Source organism: Amblyomma mixtum, chromosome 2 (assembly GCF_055824585.1).
Source record: "Amblyomma mixtum isolate Tamu chromosome 2, ASM5582458v1, whole genome shotgun sequence".
Lineage (NCBI taxonomy): Eukaryota > Metazoa > Arthropoda > Arachnida > Ixodida > Ixodidae > Amblyomma > Amblyomma mixtum.
In genome coordinates this window covers 58931153-58950457 of record NC_143013.1, presented here as the reverse complement: position 1 = coordinate 58950457, position 19305 = coordinate 58931153, and the positions used below count along the sequence as shown (strand labels likewise).

The 19305-nt window shown below is 48.5% G+C and overlaps 1 protein-coding gene across 1 annotated transcript in view; it reads right to left on the bottom strand.

Moving 5' to 3' along the window:
- Window positions 1–7163: 7163 nt before the first annotated feature.
- LOC149359438 (hepatocyte growth factor receptor-like) overlaps window positions 7164–19305 on the bottom strand; it is a 57144-nt gene continuing 45002 nt past the window's right edge. Inside the window, exons 13-20 of the mRNA XM_089567682.1 lie at window positions 14372–14615; window positions 10310–10456; window positions 9781–9867; window positions 8541–8725; window positions 8017–8126; window positions 7779–7938; window positions 7538–7674; window positions 7164–7444 (exon numbers count right to left, since the gene is read on the bottom strand). Of these exons, the coding sequence (XP_089423808.1) occupies window positions 7174–7444; window positions 7538–7674; window positions 7779–7938; window positions 8017–8126; window positions 8541–8725; window positions 9781–9867; window positions 10310–10456; window positions 14372–14615 (1341 nt within the window). The 3' untranslated portion in view covers window positions 7164–7173. The remainder of the gene's footprint in view (window positions 7445–7537; window positions 7675–7778; window positions 7939–8016; window positions 8127–8540; window positions 8726–9780; window positions 9868–10309; window positions 10457–14371; window positions 14616–19305) is intronic.

Sequence of the window (19305 nt, the reverse complement as noted above, 5' to 3'; positions counted from 1 at the left end):
ATAAATAGTATTTTTCTGTATTAAAAACCTTTGTATTTTCCAGCTAATTGCACACAACTAAAATATTTTAGAAACCAGGAATTGCAACGGTGTTTTCAGTGGCTGTAAGCCAAAAATATGTAACCAATTATTTTTTCTCTTTTGTCCGTCTACTCATATCATTTTAATGCCTGAGGCCCATAGCTTAACTCAGGTCACTGGCGCTTGCTTGTAGACTGGAATCGAGCTCCGTCTTCGCGGCCTGCGCAAACTGACCATGGTGAGGCCACTATGGCCTGAGCGAACGCATAAACAAAGTTTCTTAGGTTAGAAGGAAAGCTGGCGACACAGCACTTCATTCACCCTGGACGCCGAGGCACGCCGGGAAGACAACGCTTCGAAATGGCATCTGATAGCTTGTTGACGGTTCTTCGGGCTTTCTTGGTTGCTCAGTTTCGTCTACGTAGATGTTTTATGCGCTTTATAGTGGTGTAGTTATCCAGCTACTCACGAAGTTAATTTGAGAGCGGAAGCATCACGACGCTGCAATAACTGTGGTGGATCATGTATAGTCAACGAGTAAAACTGCGCAGTAAGAACGGTATGAAAAGCACACATAAGCAAAGACAATGCACAGACTCAGGACTGCAAGTTGACAGGGCAGTCAGGTTCACAAAACAGAGTGCTGCTTGTTTCTTGTTCTGAAGAAGTAAAGAGCCCAGGGAATAAGAAATGCACAGATGTAGGACGAAGTACGAAATGAACCAACCAGCCCGCCTAATCGTCGTACCAGAAATTGGTCAGCGTAAAGAATGCGCATGCAAAGTTCACAGATGTTCTCTGCTTTCTCTGTGAAGAGCATCGATAATTTCACATTAAGACCCACATGACATCACCGCCGTCGTTGCGTTTCTGGCTGCACGATCGAGTAACGGGAATAATCTTTTGTTTCCCTTTAGTGCGCGCGACAGTGAAATGCTACTGACGGTCAACAAAATTTGTATTCCTTACGTCGTAAATAATGATGGCTGTGGGGAAATACTTCTAGGTGTCTCATTTTCGAAAACAATGTACATGTTCGCAAATTCGCATTTTCTTCGTGCGTATGCACAGGTTATGGTGCTTCAGTGAAGAGTGGATTTATTGGCTGCCCGGGATAATAAGCACAAGTCCGCTGTTGATTTGTGATCTGCTATTGGCGTGGTTAATTTCAGCCTGGGTCAACAAAGGTTGAAGAAGTGTTTCGACGCGGTAAACAAAGACGCGATAATAAAAGCTTCTGTTCTGAACGCGTTGCTGCCAATTTCAACCTTTTCTTCTTTTATTCGGTGCTACCCCAACAGGGGCAGAAAGGTAAAAGGAAAATCTTTTAGCCAGCGTCAAACCCCGTATGTTCGAAACACGTTACCCGATAAAATTAAGACCACGTTTATCAACGATTTCTCCAGAGACAGTCGTGTAAATAAAGCAAGTGAAGCCGAATATCTTTGAGCAGCCTCAATGAATTGTTGCTTGTTTGAAATCTTGTCTGATGTCCATTGTAGGCTCGTCAAGAGTTTTATACGTCGACCACAACGAAGGAGCCTTATATATTGCATGTGATGCAACAAAAGTTGTGGCCATGCTGACATTTTCTTAAAGAAGCCATAAGTGAGCACACGTTTCGCCAAGCCGAAGCGTATGAGCCCAGAGGCTTCATACTCCGGCGATTACAACTCGAGAGCACTTAGCCGCTGAAATGCTGTGTAAAAGTTGTAAAAAAGATATTCTGAGCCTCACTGGTGTTACCATGGTATCAGTTTAGAACAGGGTTTGTGAAACACCTACAAACGTAGTTGTTGGGATTAGCAACGATCGACGATAGAAAATAGGGCAAAACGCTGGAGCGTAAAGCAGAGAACTCGGGTGAAATATAGCTCTTTGCAGCCGTCAGGATGACTTCTTTCGAAAGTTATGTATATACGTATAGTAAGCAGTGGGAGAGACGATGAACTTTGCCACATATCGTGTGCATTTCGTGCTCAATAGTGGACAAACTGAGGAAAAACTCCTCCAATGGTTTTATTGTGAAGGTGTACCTTCTCACCCTAGTTAGCTCATTAAATTCAATTGAATTTTTATATATGATGAGGAAATGTGTCGACTCAAGGGAATCTTACTCAGGTTTGTAAGAAACGCTTTGATGAAAACATTTATTGAAAGCCACAATGCCTTAGTAGAAGGGAAGGCTGAACGGGTCCCTAGTCCGGGACACCGTTGGTAAAAGCCGCTGCCCGTGCTCTGGCGACGAGGGCTCGTTGTTCCTCGAGGTCGGAGCTGGACAGGGCCGCCTCCTAGCCCTCCCGCGTTGGCTGATTTATGATGTGAATGCTGTCATTTTTCTGACAAGCCCATACCATATGCTATACATTTTCCTTCTGGCCACAAAATTTGCACTGTGCCGAAAAGGACTCGGGCTCAATGGCGTGAAGCGTAGCTGGATTATTGAAAGACATAGCTTGTAGCCTGCGAAGATGACATTCCTCTGATTTGCTAAGACCCTTAGCGGGTCTCGGGAGTGTCTGCCTTTCAAGGCGCAAATGTTGTAATATTGTTACGTAGACGTACGCACACGAGGAGTAGGCGTAGTCACAGAGAGGTAGCTGACAGCAGCTCAGTCGAACCACCACCACCGGCCAACGGTACAGCCACTGGTTGGTTGGTTGGTTGGCCTCGAGTAGAATGGCACATACCCACTACGGGGGAGTGGCCAAGACACAGGCGGTGAACTGTTGGAATGATTAGGAGCTTTAGAGGAAAAGGAGAATTAATAGGGTACAGCCACTGTACCAACGGCGCACACAACACACTTCGTCCTCTTCGCGCTCTGAGCACTGTCTTCGTCGTTGTCTCTTGACAATATTTCTGAATATTTTGTTAATGGAGAGTGGGAGCCTGAATCAGTAAGGGAGGACGTAGAAGGATTTCGGGGAAGAAAAGCTCGGGCCGAAGCGTGTGCGCGCTCGTTTCCTTCAACTCCCTTTTCCATTAAATTTCAATTCAGTTGAAACTAAAGGTGCGCGAAATGATATAGCTGTGCTTTGAGCTTCTAGCGTTCCAAAATGATCTCTTAAAGACCCTTTATCCTACGAACAAGGCGACTCTGTGCATGTGTCTGCAAGGTAGTGCCTCCTGTGGCTTCGGTGCGGACAAGCGAGGCCAAAATGAGGTACCTTCCACCCCATAAAAAAAAAATATTCAAGCTTTTAGTGAGCACAAAAACCAAACCGAAACTTCGCGGTCGAATTAGATGGCTGAATAGGTAAGGCTTCTTTACTGCTATGAAAATAATCTTTAAGGAAGGCCAGTGAAATACTCCCCACAAGTACACACCGGGGAGGCAGAGGTGTAATTTGTAAAGATAGTTTTGCATTTCAGCTTTGTCTGGTATTAAGCAGTCGGGTTTCTAAACGATTTCAAAGTTTACCATTGGCAAGAAAAGTCCACCTAATGCAAGTCCACCTAAAGAAATTGGACGCGGAGATTCGGCATTATTTCCGACGAACTCATGTCAGACGAGCCGGGACATAAAAATGGCTGTTTCCGTTGAAACCGAGGCGCAACTTGCATCACCACAGCATGGTTATCTATATTCTAAGACAGTTTTTGCCAATGAGAGGACTCTAAGTTGCTCTCAGAGCAAATATTGGTTTCATAAACTAACACACAAGTAGTATCAAACAACAAACATCAATACTTCTTCCACAACCTGGCGTTCTCCAGTAGCCAACTGTACTCGACATGTGGTGTGCGCGATGACCTTGAACCCTTGGTCTCTAGTTACCTAAATTTTACAACATCCCTTAAAGCACTGGGCACTGCTTTTGAGTATCCGACTGTACAGTATGCTTGGCGCACTTACTAGGTCCTTCGTGTCACGCAGTTTTAGCTCCACATGAACAAAAGCCTTGCCAAATTCTCGTAAGGACACGGGTCTGATATGAACCCCCTGAATTCCTTTTGTTTGTACGTGCGTATGTACGAATGGGAGCGTGTTTTTTTTTCTGAATATACAGGGTCTGTTCTGAAAGTAGTAGGACTGGTTTTTTCCTGGGCGAACGGGCGGACAAGAGGTGGTCTGCGCGTGCAGGATCGTTGAAGGGGGATATTGGGAATGCTGGGGAAATTCGGTAGTCGGCTCTCGGCCGTTGAAGAGAGGAGGTCGCTTGTACTGTGAACCCCTGTCGAAATGTCTCGTCACGCAGAATCGTCGAGCGTTTACTGGATCAGCGATACGCGATCAAATTTTGAGTAAATCTTGATAAAACGGGTAAAGAGACTCTCAACATGATTAAGGAGGCCTACGGTGACGCTTCCATGGGTAGATCAGGTGTCTTTGAGTGGCACAAGCTTTTCCGAGAAGGTAAGGAAAGAGTGGAGGAAGACGACCGCTTCAGGCGCCCTTCGACCAGCAAGACCCACGAAAATCTATAGCGAGGGAAAGATTTACTGAACAGTGATCGTGGAATGAGTATCAGAATGATTGCTGATGACTTGAGCATTCCTCAAACCCAAGTTTTTGGGATCGCGACAGAAAACTTATCCATGAGGAAAGCATGCTCGAAGTTGGTGCCGGGAGTGTTGTCAGAGGAGCAAAAGGTCCTCAATCATCATCTGAATGAGGACCCCGATTTTTTGTCCAGCACAAGGCGGCAACGCTGCCTCAGCCACCCTACAGCCTCTACTTGGCCCCGCCAGACATTTTTCTATTCCCGAGAATAAAATCGACGCTCGAGGGGAAACATCACGGACCGGTAGAGGCGGTTCAACAGGCCGTGACGAGGGAGATAAACAGCATTTCAGTCCTGGCGGTCCTGGAGGCGTACGAAAACTGTAAAACTCATTGGCAGCAGCGTGTAGGTGCGGAAGGGTGCTACCTTGAAAAATTGTATTCGTTTGTACTATTCTCTTGAATAAATTTTGTTTAAAAAGATGAGTCCTACTACTTTCAGAACAGACCATGTATTTCGTTTCATCTTTTCTTCACCCTCATCTGTAGTAGCTAGGCTCTCTAACAAAGCGCCTTTCTGATATTTATAGTGGTCTTTAAAGTGCGGCTTCTCCTTCCGACTCCGTATTTCATTTTCGAAAGAAATACCTACGCCGCCTTCGGTGGGCTAAAAGTGCGAAATTTGCGGAAATATGGAATAGCGATAAAAGAAGTTGGTTTTTGATGTTCTTCTAGAACAAAGAAAAAAAATTTTGAAAAAAAACGAAAGCCATTGTAAAAGCAGCTTACATTTATTTTCTTAATGGCAAAACAGCTATATAATGCAAATAATTTAACCTAAAATGAGGATATAAAGGTTGTAAATGTTTAAAAAACTTCCTTTTCTGTTGTACCGAGCCATGTGAATATGAGAATAGACCATATAAGTCACTTCATATAGGTCTCAGTGTCACTGTCACTGTAAGTGGCCTGGCACACAGCAGCAAAAATTGAATTTATGTCTACATTTAGCTTCGACTGCACATGCTCAAGCTTTAAAGCAAGTTCGACTGCGAATCTGTAGAAAAGCTTTGTGCGAACATTTCGGGAAAAAAATTCAGGGGGCACTTTGACTGTCTAAAGTGCATAGAGGCGAAAGCGTTTTGGCACCACTTCGACTGCCTCTGGGGCACTGGTGACGTCACCACTGGATGACGTCACACATAATTAATTACTAAGTACTAAGTAATGACAAATTACTAATTAAAAGTTAAATACTTAACGACTAAATACTAATTAACTGCTAATTAATGACGCTTAAGCTTCGCCTTTAGGAGTGGAACGCGACAGCTTGTAGCGCTGCCAGGGCGTCCACGGAACGTCACCACCCGTTCAGCGCGATGCCTTGCCCTTTGAACAAAACGCTTTTTGAGGGAAGGAAATGGCGGAGTAATTCTCTGTCATCTCGCTGCACACCTGAACCGCACCGTACAGGAAGGGAGGAGGTGGGAGTGAAAGAAGAAAGAGAAAGAGGGGCCGTAATGAAGAAAATGAAAATTGTATTTGAGGAAAGGAAATTTTGCAGTAACTGTCTTACATCTCTGTGGACACCCGTCAAAAGCGTGACACCTCTGCTGACACGCTTCTACTGAGAGCCCTCTGTCGACAACGATGAGGCATTAACTTTCGCCTTACGTCAAAAGCGTGACACCTCTGCTGACACGCTTCTGCTGAGAGCCTTCTGTCGACAACGATGAGGCATTAACTTTCGCCTTAATATGACCAGCGCCTGTTTTTATCTGGCGGATGGTGTTAGTGTCTAAAGCAGCCGACTTGACAAAGGCGTGAGTCGCTGAATGGATCAAATGCGATGCGCACCGGGTAGTCAGATGGTGCCACGTGACTCGCAGAGTCCAAGACCACTGTTCTTAACCAAATCTCTAACCGGCGTCCTCTACTCTGAGATAACCTCTGCTTGCTGAGATAAGCTCTCGATACTGTCTGCAATTTACGTGTCTTCAAGATATTTCCCTTAGTTTTTTGCATGCAGCAAGTGAGAAGCAGTACAAACTACTCTTAATTAGAGAGTTTCGAGGCCTTTTCAGAATATCTTTCAGTTGCATTTGTTTGGCAAAAGCTGAAAGTTCAAAGCGCCCGTCTTCATATAAGGCAATACACTGCCTACAACCAGTCAACAGTTTTTGCGATAACGAATACCAATGGGCAATTCCATAGAAATTTGAAATGTTGCGCAAGTTTTTTTCGTCAATGTTTTGACCTGGCTCTGACACCGTACATGAGCACATCGGTTTTCATTTCTTCATCTTTTTTGAAGCACGGCCACTGACTGAAATGAGACAATTGGTTTGTGTTTAAATTAGCGACCATATGGTGGCATAATCAAAAAGTAAACATGATGCTTCGCGTCTGATATCTCCTTGCTCGTCCCTGTGCGTAATTCAAATGACGCGCAATGCTTTTCCTGATAGCAGTTGCGTTGTTCCGTCTAATTATTTACGATCGCTAACTAGCCAGCTCGCATCGTTCTTTTAGTCTCACTTCAGCCAAGATTACAAGTGCTCGTAACTTTAGCGACAGACAGTATACCTTGAAGTTAGGTAAGCTGACTGCAGCAGAAACATAGTCACAAAGTACTGTCACACGGCGGTTAGTAGTGTTTGTGTTTCTACGGTACATAAATGTGTGATCCTTGCAAACTAGTTACGTCATGAATCGCTCGGGTGAGACTGACGATTCTCAGAACTGGCATCGGCTGCTGCGACGGGCTTCGAATTCGTAAATGATCCGGTGGACGGCTCGGCAACGCAAGTTTTGTCAGCATGAGGGCAGTTCATGTATGTGACGTTTAAGCTGACTCGTGTGTCCCTCTTTCTCTTTCCAACTTTGGTGATCACGTCCGCCACTTCGGCGACGAGGTTCTTGAACGGAGGTCGCTTCTTTGGGTCGTTTTGCCAGCACTGGAGCATGATGTTGTACCTGGGAATAAAGAAGCAAACACAGAGCCTGGAACAGCTGAAGCTGGGAACAGGGATCAGTGATTGGGTGAAGAAAAAATGAAAGCAAACTGACAGCTCATTCGGACAGAATTCTGGTTGCTGCATTCGGCGCCCTTGCTTCAAAAAGTTGATGATATCCCAGTTGTCCACATCTGGATATGGCGTCACACCACGCGTTATCAGCTCCCACAAAAGGACCCCGTAAGACCACTGGAAAAAGGAACCGTAGGCTTTCATCGAGGAAGTTCCAAGTCCTATATCAGGAAAAATTACGAGTGCAGCGCCGGGAAAACTGCATTGCGTGCAAGACTCACAACGTCTGTCTTGTAATTGTAGACGGCTTTCTCCAAGCTCTCTGGTGCCATCCATCTCACGGGAAGCTTGGTCTTGTTGTCGCCACTGTAGTAGTCCTTCTCGTAAATGTCACGTGACAATCCGAAGTCGGCGACTCGTACCACAAAATCTTCGTTAATCCTGCAGTCAGTCAGTCGGCTGAGTGTATTGTGTAAGGTACTCTACAAGGCAAATCCACAAAAGGGTGTCTCCACTCACATGCAGTTGCGAGCTGCGAGGTCTCTGTGCACAAACTTTATGTCCGCCAAGTACTTCATGCCTTCAGCCACGTGAACGCCAAATGTTATCAGTTGCTTCACTGTTGGGCGCTGCAGGAGAGCGAATGTGAAGGAAGACTTTCTGAAATAATTCTGCAGGCCTGGACAAAATTTCTAATATCACTAATAAATACCTATAATAAGGATTAAAAATGCTGAGGTTCTTGTCCAGCGTACGGAGGTAAGCGACATACGGCAGAGGAAGACTTGAGCGCACATAGGAGTGCACGTGTGTAGATGAATGAACCTATCACCTAGGCGCTATACAATGAATGGTTGGACGCTTCATAGGTTGCGAGTAGCTGACATGGCTGATAAAGAAAGCGCTTTTGCTCTTTATATCTGTTTAGACAGCCATGATGCTGTGTAAGAAGAAGCGTGCCTAATCTTATGCGGATAAACCTGTGCATCATAAAGGGGGAGCGACTAGAGGCTGAAAAATGCAGACTAGAAAGGCGCACTTACATTTTTTTCGTCTCGTATGTAGGAGAGGAGGTCCCCGTACTTCATGTATGGTGTAATCACCATGAATCCGTCTCTATGATCAATTGTCAGCCCAATCAGGGGCAGCACGTTGACGTGGTGGAAGTCCTTCATGATGAGAGCCTCCTTGAGAAACGAACGGTTGTCATCTTCGCCCCCGCGAGAGCCTACATCGTGATGTTAACACAAGCAGCCAGCACAGACAGCAATCATTTTAGCGCAGAAATTTCGAGTACTTGTGCTAAACACAGTTTGAAGGGGCCTCGCTATGGTTCAGTAGGTAGTAAAGCAGAAGCGATAGAGAATGGCCTGAAATTCCTCGAGAGAATTTCCATCAAACCTGCCGTCAATCCTGCAATCAAACCTGCCATCAAACCTGCCATCAAACCTGCCATCAAACCTACCAACAACCATGCCAACAATCATGCCATGAGCACGAGGAGCGAGTGACGCCCTTGCAATTAGCTTTAACACGTATATTTCCCGTACACTCGAAAAGGCACACAGCTTCCGGGGCTACCAGACTGTTTTACTGCGAAAAATCTCACCATGAATCTTTTCCATAATGGACATTGAATATACACGAATGACTCTTCGGTAAAATTGGAGTACTGATCTCACTATTGATCGCACGTAGGTGCGCGGTTAAAGAAATAGTGACACGCACTGTTTTGGTCCCCGAAGTAACAACTGCGGTCAAGGGTAGCTTTGTTCCAAGAAAGAAAAGAAAGGAACATAAATAAAACAAACCACTTCTGAGTACAGTTAAAACTTTCCTATGGTTGTCGCATTTCTAAAAAGCGTGCGACAACCGGACTATGGCAGGAGCAACTTCAGAAAAAACAGCAGCTGGTAACAATAGGCCGTGGTCTGCAGCGACCTGTATTCCTCCACTGACCGATCACAACAGGAGACAAAATCAGGTTTTTGATGGTTCACTATACGAAACAAGAGCCATGCGTAAAAAGTTCTGTGCAAATAATTTCATGTGGCGGTTGTTTTCTTCTTTAGCTAAAATAAAATCTTTAACATCAGATCGCATTGTGTCACGGCGGATATGTGGGCGCTCATTTCAAACAAGTTGTATCTGACTGTAATGTGCCGTGTTTGTGACGCAAAAGAAAAACCTTTGCGGTGGGTTCACGGACACGCTATTGTTGCAATGCCGAATATGTAATACCACGAAAAGCACATAATGCAGAAAAATTGACATTTTACGTACCGTTGCGAAGAGTTTTCACGGCGACATCCTGGACTGTGCCTCTGCCTGCCGCCTTCAAAGTACCGCGGTAGACACAACCAAAGTGCCCTTTTGGTGCAGGGAATGATAATACAGGGAATTTTAAATGAAAAAATTCACAGCCATTTGGGGGGTCCAAAAGCAACCCTTCAGCGTAATGGGTGACTGGATCTAGAGAAAATTCCAGTGCGAAAATATCTGCTAAGCAAGGCTAAGTCCACATGAGCTCGTTGTGTTGCTTATAATTTACACTGCAAGTGCGTCTGTTAGTTCACAAGAATTGAAGTAGGGAGTTGAAAGGAGACCTTCGGTGCCCAGATCCAAAGAAAACAGTTTTTCATAAAAATATCGGATTTTTGCTATCGAGAAGATGAACTTGATTTTTGCTATGAGAAATATTTCTTAACTCCCAGCTGAACTGCGTCTATGATGCAACGGCAATCGCAGATGTTCATAGTAGCCCAATTGACTAACATAGCATCATCAGTGTAAAATGAGCAATTCAAGATACCTTGGCCGATGATGGGGCCCAGCTCGAGTAGTTCTCTCTTGAAGAGGAGTTTGTCGCCTTGAAGTATAGCCATAGTCTCATCATCCATTTCGAAAGCGAACTCCATTAAAGGCTGATGGGCAGAAGCACTGCTTGCTTGCACGTAGTCTGTGGGAGAACAAAAAAGAGGTGCGCCTGAATAGTTTTGCTAACAGACAAGCTACACCCTCTACACATTTTCGTTAAGTCGTAAGTTCAGGCTAAGCGTCGACTTCGGGTAATAGCACTTCGTCGGCGAAGCGTCGACTTCGGGCAAGGCGCCGCACCTGGTTTGTAGTGGTTGAGAATTAACGTCCGCTTAGAGTCACTAAACACCACAACGGGTGACGTCACGGGGAAAGACGTCTCTAAATCTCTCGTGACCTTTGTAAGAAAAGCGCCAGATACGGGGCAACATATAACACCAATCTTCATCAAGAACTGCGTACTCAGAAGCCGTTAATAAGATCTTTCAAGGTTCAAAACAGGATCACCCTAAAAGCGTGACTCTATGCTGGAGGTTATCCACTCCTACACTAGTGGAGTGCTCTAAGTGACTAAACAATGCTGGCAGTAGAAGCACATTTGCGCAATCCCACCCTCATCCACCACCGCCTCCAAATGATCTCTAATCAACGCCCTAAAAAAACAAAAGCAAACAAGGAAAACCCGATTTCTTTCCGCCCTCGACCAGTGGAAGCTGCTCTTCAAAAAGGAATTATTGCATTGCAATTAGCAGCTAAACAAAATCTTTCGTTTCCGCTGTAAGCATTCTAACAGGCAGCGTTATTATTCGTAAAAGCGAAATAACATCAAACAGGCTAGAACTGCAATTTATAAGGATTACATTCTACGCACTTTCATTAAAGCAAATTTCAGCCCATTTTTAGGGTGGCAGTCGACCTTCACAGTTTACTGGCTACACAGTCTTAGTCGCAATGCATAGGGGGAAAGCAACTGGTAAGGATCCAGTAACCAGAGATCTGCTGAGCGAAGGGTGGGTAATTGGGCTAGAAAAAGTAGCTTCTCTCTATAGGCTATGCTGAATGAGCTCTAGTGTGTCGGAATCTTGGGAAAAATGCTATAATATCTAGATCATCAAGAAAAAGGACGTGAAGAATTTGATACATTAGGGACCAATCAGCTTATAGTCCGTCGCCTAAAAGGTATTCACTAAAGTAATCGCTAATAAAATCACGACAACCTTATACTTCGTCCAAGAAAATGACCAGACAGGCTTTTGTAAACGCTGCTCGACAGTCGACCATATTCGCACTATCAATTAGGTTATTGCGAAATGCGCAAAATGAAACCAAGGTCTGCATATATCTGTAATGCTGCTATAGCGATCGCAAGGCGTCTGCGCCGCGCGCCGAAATAAGGCGAGAAAAAGAACTTTCCCGATGATTGCCGAAGGCACACGCGGCTGTGAACGCATCCCAGCGCAGGGCCAGGACCACCTGCCCCCGCGACCTTAGCGAAGTAGGTTATATAAGAGTAAGTGGCACCTTGTTATGCGGTTCTAGGTCAGGATTCGCGCATTTACGGGAAGCCGTGAGAGCGAGCTTGGACCTCTAGTGTACTCTTGTGTTAGCTTTGTTAGCCGAGGGGTTCTAGGTGAGTCTAGTGGGAGGCTAGTGGAGAGGCATTCGTATTAGGGGCTAGGTGTGTAAAACGTCTGCTTTCCTCTGGACAACATTCGACATACGTTTTGTGTCCAATGTAGCTGGATGCGTTTAATTATTTTAATGTTGGAAGCCTGTATCTCGTCTGGGATGCTCAGTGTATTCGTCGCTCTATCAATTCGTTTAATGGCCACTGAGGAGTACGCGTAGATCTAGGCTTTTCTGAGAAATGAAAGGTTATTTATACCCTCCATCATACAACGGATTGCGTAGAGCTCCATCACAAGCGGGTCCGGATAGTCCGTGATCCTGATGTGTGACTACCTCAGAATGAGTAGAGCTAGTAGTCACCGTTCTTCAGCCTTTTTCTATGACCGATGCGTCTGATAACCTATATACGTTCCTGGACTCATATCAACCGCTGGTTAAGTTGTCGGCTTTGGTTTGCGAAGGAGCTTGGTCGTGTTGTTTGTTGTTACTGTAGAGTATGCCCACGGAGGCGCTCTATCCTTCTCGGTGTCTGTGCTGTCATCTCAATGTATGCAGCTGCAATAGGCGTAAAATGTTTTCATTTCAGATATCTTGCTGCCTGTCGCTGTTAAATACGTTCAGTAAGTGTGTCGTTGAGTAAGTGTGTCTATATGTCTGTAAGTGTGTAGTAAGTGTCTCAGTAAGTGTGTCAGTAAGTCTGTAATACGTTCAGTAAGTGTGTCTGTATTGTTCAAAAGTCTCAGAAGGCAACGCTAGTTTACCATTGGTAGTGAGATGCTGGAATTGTTAAGAAAGTACGTGTTAAGGATAACGGACTGGATTTGAATACACGGCAAATGCAGCACAGGTGCCCGAAAGAAGGGTTGGCAGATGAGTTTAAGAAGCTTGCTAGCATAGAGTGGCCGTAGCTGCCGCAAGACAGGGTTAATGGAGAGATTTGGAAGGGGCGACTTCTCTGTAGTAGGCACGATGACGCCGATGATGACAAGGTGCATGCACAAACCAGGTGTTTCAGTGAAGACTAAGTAATTCTAAAGATAGGTTTTGGAGGTAAAAATATGGCTTCTTCAGCAAAGTTTAAACAGCATTGGCGGACACAAGACAACCGGCGAATCTTCTAAATTACTAAAATGGTTAGCTAATGCATCATAACTAACTTTTTTACTAGTAGAGTTAGGCGCCTAGTCGCAAACATAGATTTTTAGCCGGTCGGTAGTAATAGCCATATCAGATTCTGGAATTTCGAAAGCGCGAAAAGATTTGGCTGTTTGGCTCGACAAAATTTGGCGTTTTAGACTAGTTACCTACACCGGAAAGGTTGCTTTTCCTGCGTGCTCACTGAAAGCGCATGTATTGCGGCACGATGTTGCCAAATTTGTTCGGCGCACACCTGCGTGGATAATCGCGCTTACTAAGTTCTAAAAACCGATATATCTATTACTAACGACCGCCTAGAAATTAATTGCAATCATGTGTTTAGCTGCGATACTAAAAACGTAGAATAGCAGAAACTAGTTAACTATTTCGCTACCTAAGACAATTCACCGCCTTTTCCGTGCCCACCCGCACTGGTAATGCCAAGCCGCAAAAGCCATATTTTTACCCCAAAAAGCCAATTTTTGAAAATTACTCAGCCTTCCCTGAAATACCTCGTATGTTTGTGCGTGTGCGTGCGTGCGTGTGCGTGCGTGCGTGTGTACGTGCGTGTGCTTGTGTGTGCGCGTGCGTGTGCGTGCGTGTGTGTGTCTGTGTCTGTGTCTGTGCGTGCGTGTGTGCGTGCGTGCGCGCGCGTGCGTGCACTATCGAGAGCAAAAAAAAATAGACCCCTGCCAGCGCGTGAGATCCGCTCCAAACTGCATGCGAACGCCGTCTGACGAAGCCCTCCTGGAGCCGAGACTGGCGCAGCGCGCGCAATGCGTAGCGCCCCTCGAGATGGGCGCACGCCACTGCGCTGGTCTCGGCACCAGGAATTCATCGTCAGACGGCGCTCGCATGCAGTTTGGAGCGGATCGGCACGCGCTGGCAGGGGTCTGTTATTTTTGCTCTCGATAGTATGTGCGTATTTATGCATGTATGCTTGTATGTTGACATGGATGTATATGCTTATATAAGCATCTGTGTAAGCATGCACGTATGGGCATGTATTTGTCTCTGCCATCCATGTGAAATACGAGACCTAAACTGTATCTTGTTCTTATGTGTACTTTCGTCACCTTCGAATTTTTTCGCGTCCAGGCCATTTGTCTTTTCCTTCTCTTTGTTTACATAAATGCTGTATCTAAACGATTCTATAGAGGCTCTTATTTGAGGCGTGAGTGCTCTCTCCTCGTACAACCTTCCTCGCGTCTTAACTAATCTCAGCAAGAGAGATGGGTTAAAATCTCAGTGAGGGACATTTAGCTAATAGAAGATAAATAGGTGCTCTCACTGTTGCTCTCACTAATCCGAACCTGGTCCTTGTTGTGGTACTTGTCGAAAGAGACGAAGTGGGCGGACTGCGAAGTACTTCTGGATCGACGGTTTCGTCGGCAAATCAAGAATATCCCGACTCCGACAACCGACATCAGGAGGACGACGGCCACTGCAGTTGAGATGAGAACCATATCATGGCTGGCATCTTCGGGCACAAGCATCACTTCACCCAAGGAGTAGCTTTGGCCGGCATAAATAACCTGTGAAAAGGAGAACAATAATAAAGCCTAACAGTCCAGCTGTATTTACGAAAAAAATGTGCAGCATCGTTCCTGAATCGTGCCTCAAGAACATAGCGTGACTGGATATCTGATGGAAAAGTTTGCCTCGCGTCACCGCAAAAGGGGCGTGACTATTGTGACGAAGACGAAGCTGGCAGTGGCGCGGGACGGAGCGCCCGCGCTAGGCCAGTGGCCATTAAATCATCTCATAGCCATCGTTCACCACGCCGCATTCTTTGGCTGGCCGCCGCGTTACATTTGGTGTGAGCTGCTGGGGTCCCTTGATCGCCATCCTGGCCACGGAGCTTCGGCGTCCTGGGCCTGCCGTGGACGTCGGCCGTGAGTACCTGGTCAGCGCCGCACGGCCGTGCCCCAGCCCGCCCGACCTGAACCGACCTCGCCGCTCACCCCAGCCCCGTCCCCCGCCCGGACCACACGACACGACGACCCAAGACCCGACGGACCCAAGACCCCACCGACCCAAGACCCCACCGAACCAAGACCCCACTGACTCAACACCCAAACGTGAAGACACCGCCCCCCTGCCCCGCCGTTCGGTGCGTCCAGAGACCTCGGCCGTCAGCTCCTGGCACCCTACGGCGCGGACGCTTCGTGGACCGGGACTCATTCTCTCATCTTTCTCATCGTGGCGGCCAGCACTGCACCATCTTCTACATATTGTTCGATCCTTCACTCAAGACCATCTCCATTTCGCCGTCTGTTTGTCACCGATCGGGACGATCGCTCGGAGGCCCCGGGTAGTGTGACGAAGACGAAGCTGGCAGTGGCGCGGGTCGGAGCGCCCGCGCTAGGCAAGCGGCCATTAAATCATCTCATAGCCATCGTTCACCACGCCTCATTCTTCGGCTGGCCGCCGCGTTACATTATTTTCAATCAGTAATGCATTCAGAGTGCAAGGTTAGTAGGTAAATGAGTCATGAAACTGAGATGCACAAGAAAGTGCCATTCAAGAAGGATTTCATCGACAAATGCGTGCATAAACACACTTCTAAAGTGTTTCCGTAGTGCATTAACAGAAAATATGTACCGAACCATTATTACTGCAGGTAAAACTGAAAAATATCAAATATTTTCGCGAAATAAAAGCGATGCAAGGGATATGGAGTTCTTTTGACGGATTTCACACCTCGCGCACCATAGGCCATGTTCGAGAGCTAATTATTTATGTATGGATATCGTTGCAAAGTTTTACTCTTTTTAAACGAGTGCATACAATTACAGGGCAGCGTAACTCCCCATAGACGGCAATACGAGAGCGAACTGTTCGAGGTTAATTGCGCAAGGAGGGAAGCGGATGAAGACGACGACATTCAAAGGACAGCGAGAGAGACTAGCTGTTGAGCATGCGGATGATCGGCTGTTACAATGGCGTAGTAATCGAATGCAGTGCCGAGGCAAGCTTGATAAAGGAAACAATAACGTCTAAAGTGACACGCACCTCGCCCAAATTTAAGTACTTCTAAGACAGCCAAGCTGATCTGTTAGCGACTCCACTCTGGTTTGAAACACACCCACAGCCATACCACGTTTTATTTTTTTGCTTGTTACATTTTCCGCCCAAATGACACTGCATTCCGTGCTACGTTTGTGCTTCCAGGTAGTAGTGCCAACACTTACGACGTCAATATTCTCTTGGCCAGTCACTGAGTTTTATTACATATTGTAACGGCATACGACCTTCGCAACCAAGAGCGCGCTGCGGTATACAAATAAAGAAGAGGCGCGGGGCGAGAGCGAGGGGAGAGCGCGCGGCGCTAGCGCGTGAGGTAGAGAACAAAAGAGAATCGCCGCGGCCGGTTGTGTCCGAGTCTCCTGTGTCTGAGTCTCTGTGCCTTTCTCTGCGCGGGCCCGCCGTCCCGTAACATTTGGTGGCAGCGGTGGGATCATGCCGCTCAAACGCTCCCAGAATCAGGCACCCGACGCGCCAGTCGACAGGACTCCGCCACCAGCCGACGGCGCCGACGACGCAGCGGCCGGCACCGCTAGGCCTGGGCGCTCGGCGAGGGTCGGTTCTCCGCAGCGGCTGGACGCCGGTATTGAGCGCCTCCTGGATATTGTCAATCGGCGGATGGACGCGTGGGAGGCCCGTCTGACCGCCCAGGCTGGGGAGATGGAGGCGATCCGGCGCGACTTCCGTCGCCTTCTGCCAGTCAACCCGAGCACGGGTCCGGTGCCTCTGGACGTCCCCGCCGCCGCTGTACCCGGCTCTGCCGTCGCTGTACCTGCGGTCGTAGCAGCCAATAGCGTGCTCGGCGCGGGCGCATCATTGGACGTCGTGGAGCTGCCCACGTTCGACGGCACCATTTCGTGGGATGCTTACCGCATCCAGCTGGACAGTATTGCGGCGGCGAGAGGCTGGGACGAGCAGATGAAGGCACGGATGCTCGTCGCCAAACTGAGAGGCCGCGCGACTGAGCTGCTGCAGAACGTGCCGCCTGACCAGCTGGGCTCTTATACTGTCCTGGCGGGCCTCCTCGCCGCCCACTACAGTGCCTCAGGTCACCCCCGTGTGCAGTACCACCGCCTGCGAGTCCGCCGTCAAGAGCCCGGGGAGACATACCAGGACCTCGCCGCCGCCATTGAACGCCTGGCTCTGCAGTCGTTGCCGGGGGCGCCTCAGAACGCCGTGGCCCTGGTCGGCACCGAGGCATTCGTCGACGCCATCCGACTCCCTGAGGTGCAGCGCTTGGTCCGCTCTGGGCGTCCTGAGTCCGTCCGCGCCGCCATGGCGCTCGCCGTCGAGGCGGAATCGACTTTGCTGGCCACGCGGGGGTCGCCACCGTCTTCCGAGCACAGCGTCTCGGTGCAGGCTTCTCGGTTCTCAGTCCCCACAGCGGCCTCTACCCGACGCAGGCGTAATGACACCCGCACGACCTGCTTCCGCTGCGGCCTGAGGGGACACTACGCGAGGGACTGTGCTGGCCCTCCGACGTCGGAAAACGATTCGGTGGAACGGTGCCCCCGGATAAAGACCGTCACCGCACTCCTTAGTTCGCCGCGTCCCCTTCTTTCGTCGGCTTCGATGACAACGGAAGCTCCCTACGTGCTCGTTGACGTCGCCCTGCTTGATCGGCACGTAGCGGCCTTGGTCGACACTGGAGCGGCTGTTAATGTGCTCGACAAATCGCTTATTGTCAACGCGCCCCACCTGCTTCTTCCAGCCGCCAAAACCCGGCTAGTAGCTTTTAACGGCGCCCCGGTGGAGCAAGTCGGACATGTTACCGTCAACGTGACAGCACTCGGAAAGACCATCTCCACCGAGTTTGTTGTCGCGGACAGCCCTATTTGGCCAGTCGTCCTCGGGTGCGGGTGGTGCCAGCAAGCCGGAGTCGTTCTCAATTTTACCACCACAGAACCACATGCGAGCCAAACTCTGTGTGGGCCGGGTTGGCTTAGCTGGATTTCCAGCGTCGGGGTCACCCTGTGGCAGTCCCTGGTGTCGGCGACCAAGCGTGCTTCAGGATCTGTGCGCTACCTCGGAACGAAGTGGCCACGTCGAGTCAAGCCAGTCGACGTCACTACCGTGACTGTGGCGACCGCCGTGACTCTGCCACCGGGTGCGGCAACTTGGGTTCATGCCAAGTCTGACAATCCGATCACAGCGGATGTGATTTTCGAACCTACCCGGTGTTCGGCTCCGGCCCGAGAGATGACCTCCCCTCGAAGCCTTCTGTCGGTGCTCAATGGAGAGGCCCACGTGTTAATGCTTAATATCAGCCGCGCACCGCTCGTGCTGACTCCCGGCACGCAATTGGGTGCAGCGTCAGTCTTGGACTCAGTATCACCGGTTGCGTCTTTGCAGCATGAAAAACCATCTCACCACACTCCAGCGCCGGCGGTCCTATCATGGGACGCATTTAACTTTGGGCCCACCCTGACCTGCGCGGAGCTCGCCTCTCTGAAGGCCTTGCTGCTCGAGCATCGCAGTTGCCTTGCTCTAAGCGCCAGTGAACTCGGGTGCACTCCCTGGGCCCAACACCGGATAAACACCGAAAACCGTGGGCCTATTCATCACCAACCTCGCCGTGTCGCGCCAGCTGAACGGAGAGTCATCCAGCAGCACGTATGCGACATGCTTGACCAGGGAATCATCGCCCCTTCTTGTAGCCCTTGGTCCTCGCCTGTCGTCCTTGTGCGCAAGAAGGATGGAACACTCCGCTTCTGCGTAGATTACCGCAAGTTGAACGCTATCACTCGTCTCGACGTGTACCCGCTGCCCCGCCTCGACGATGCACTTGACCGCCTGAAGGGGGCCCGTTATTTTTCCACCCTAGATCTGCTCTCGGGCTACTGGCAGGTGCCTGTTCACCCCGATGATGTGGAAAAGACAGCATTCGTGACTACCGACGGCCTCTACCAATTCAACCGTATGCCGTTCGGTCTCTCAAATGCTCCAGCCACCTTTCAGCGCCTCATGGACCGCGTCTTAGGCCATATGAAGTGGACTATGGCGCTGGTCTACCTGGATGACGTCATTGTCTATGCGGCCACGTTTGATGAACACCAAAGGCGACTCAAACTAGTCCTCGAAGCCCTTACCTCTGCTGGGCCTCGCTTAAAACCAAAGAAATGTTTCTTCGGTTTCGCAGAGGTCACGTACTTGGGTCACGTTGTGAGCCGGCATGGCATCCGTCCCGACCCGGAGAAG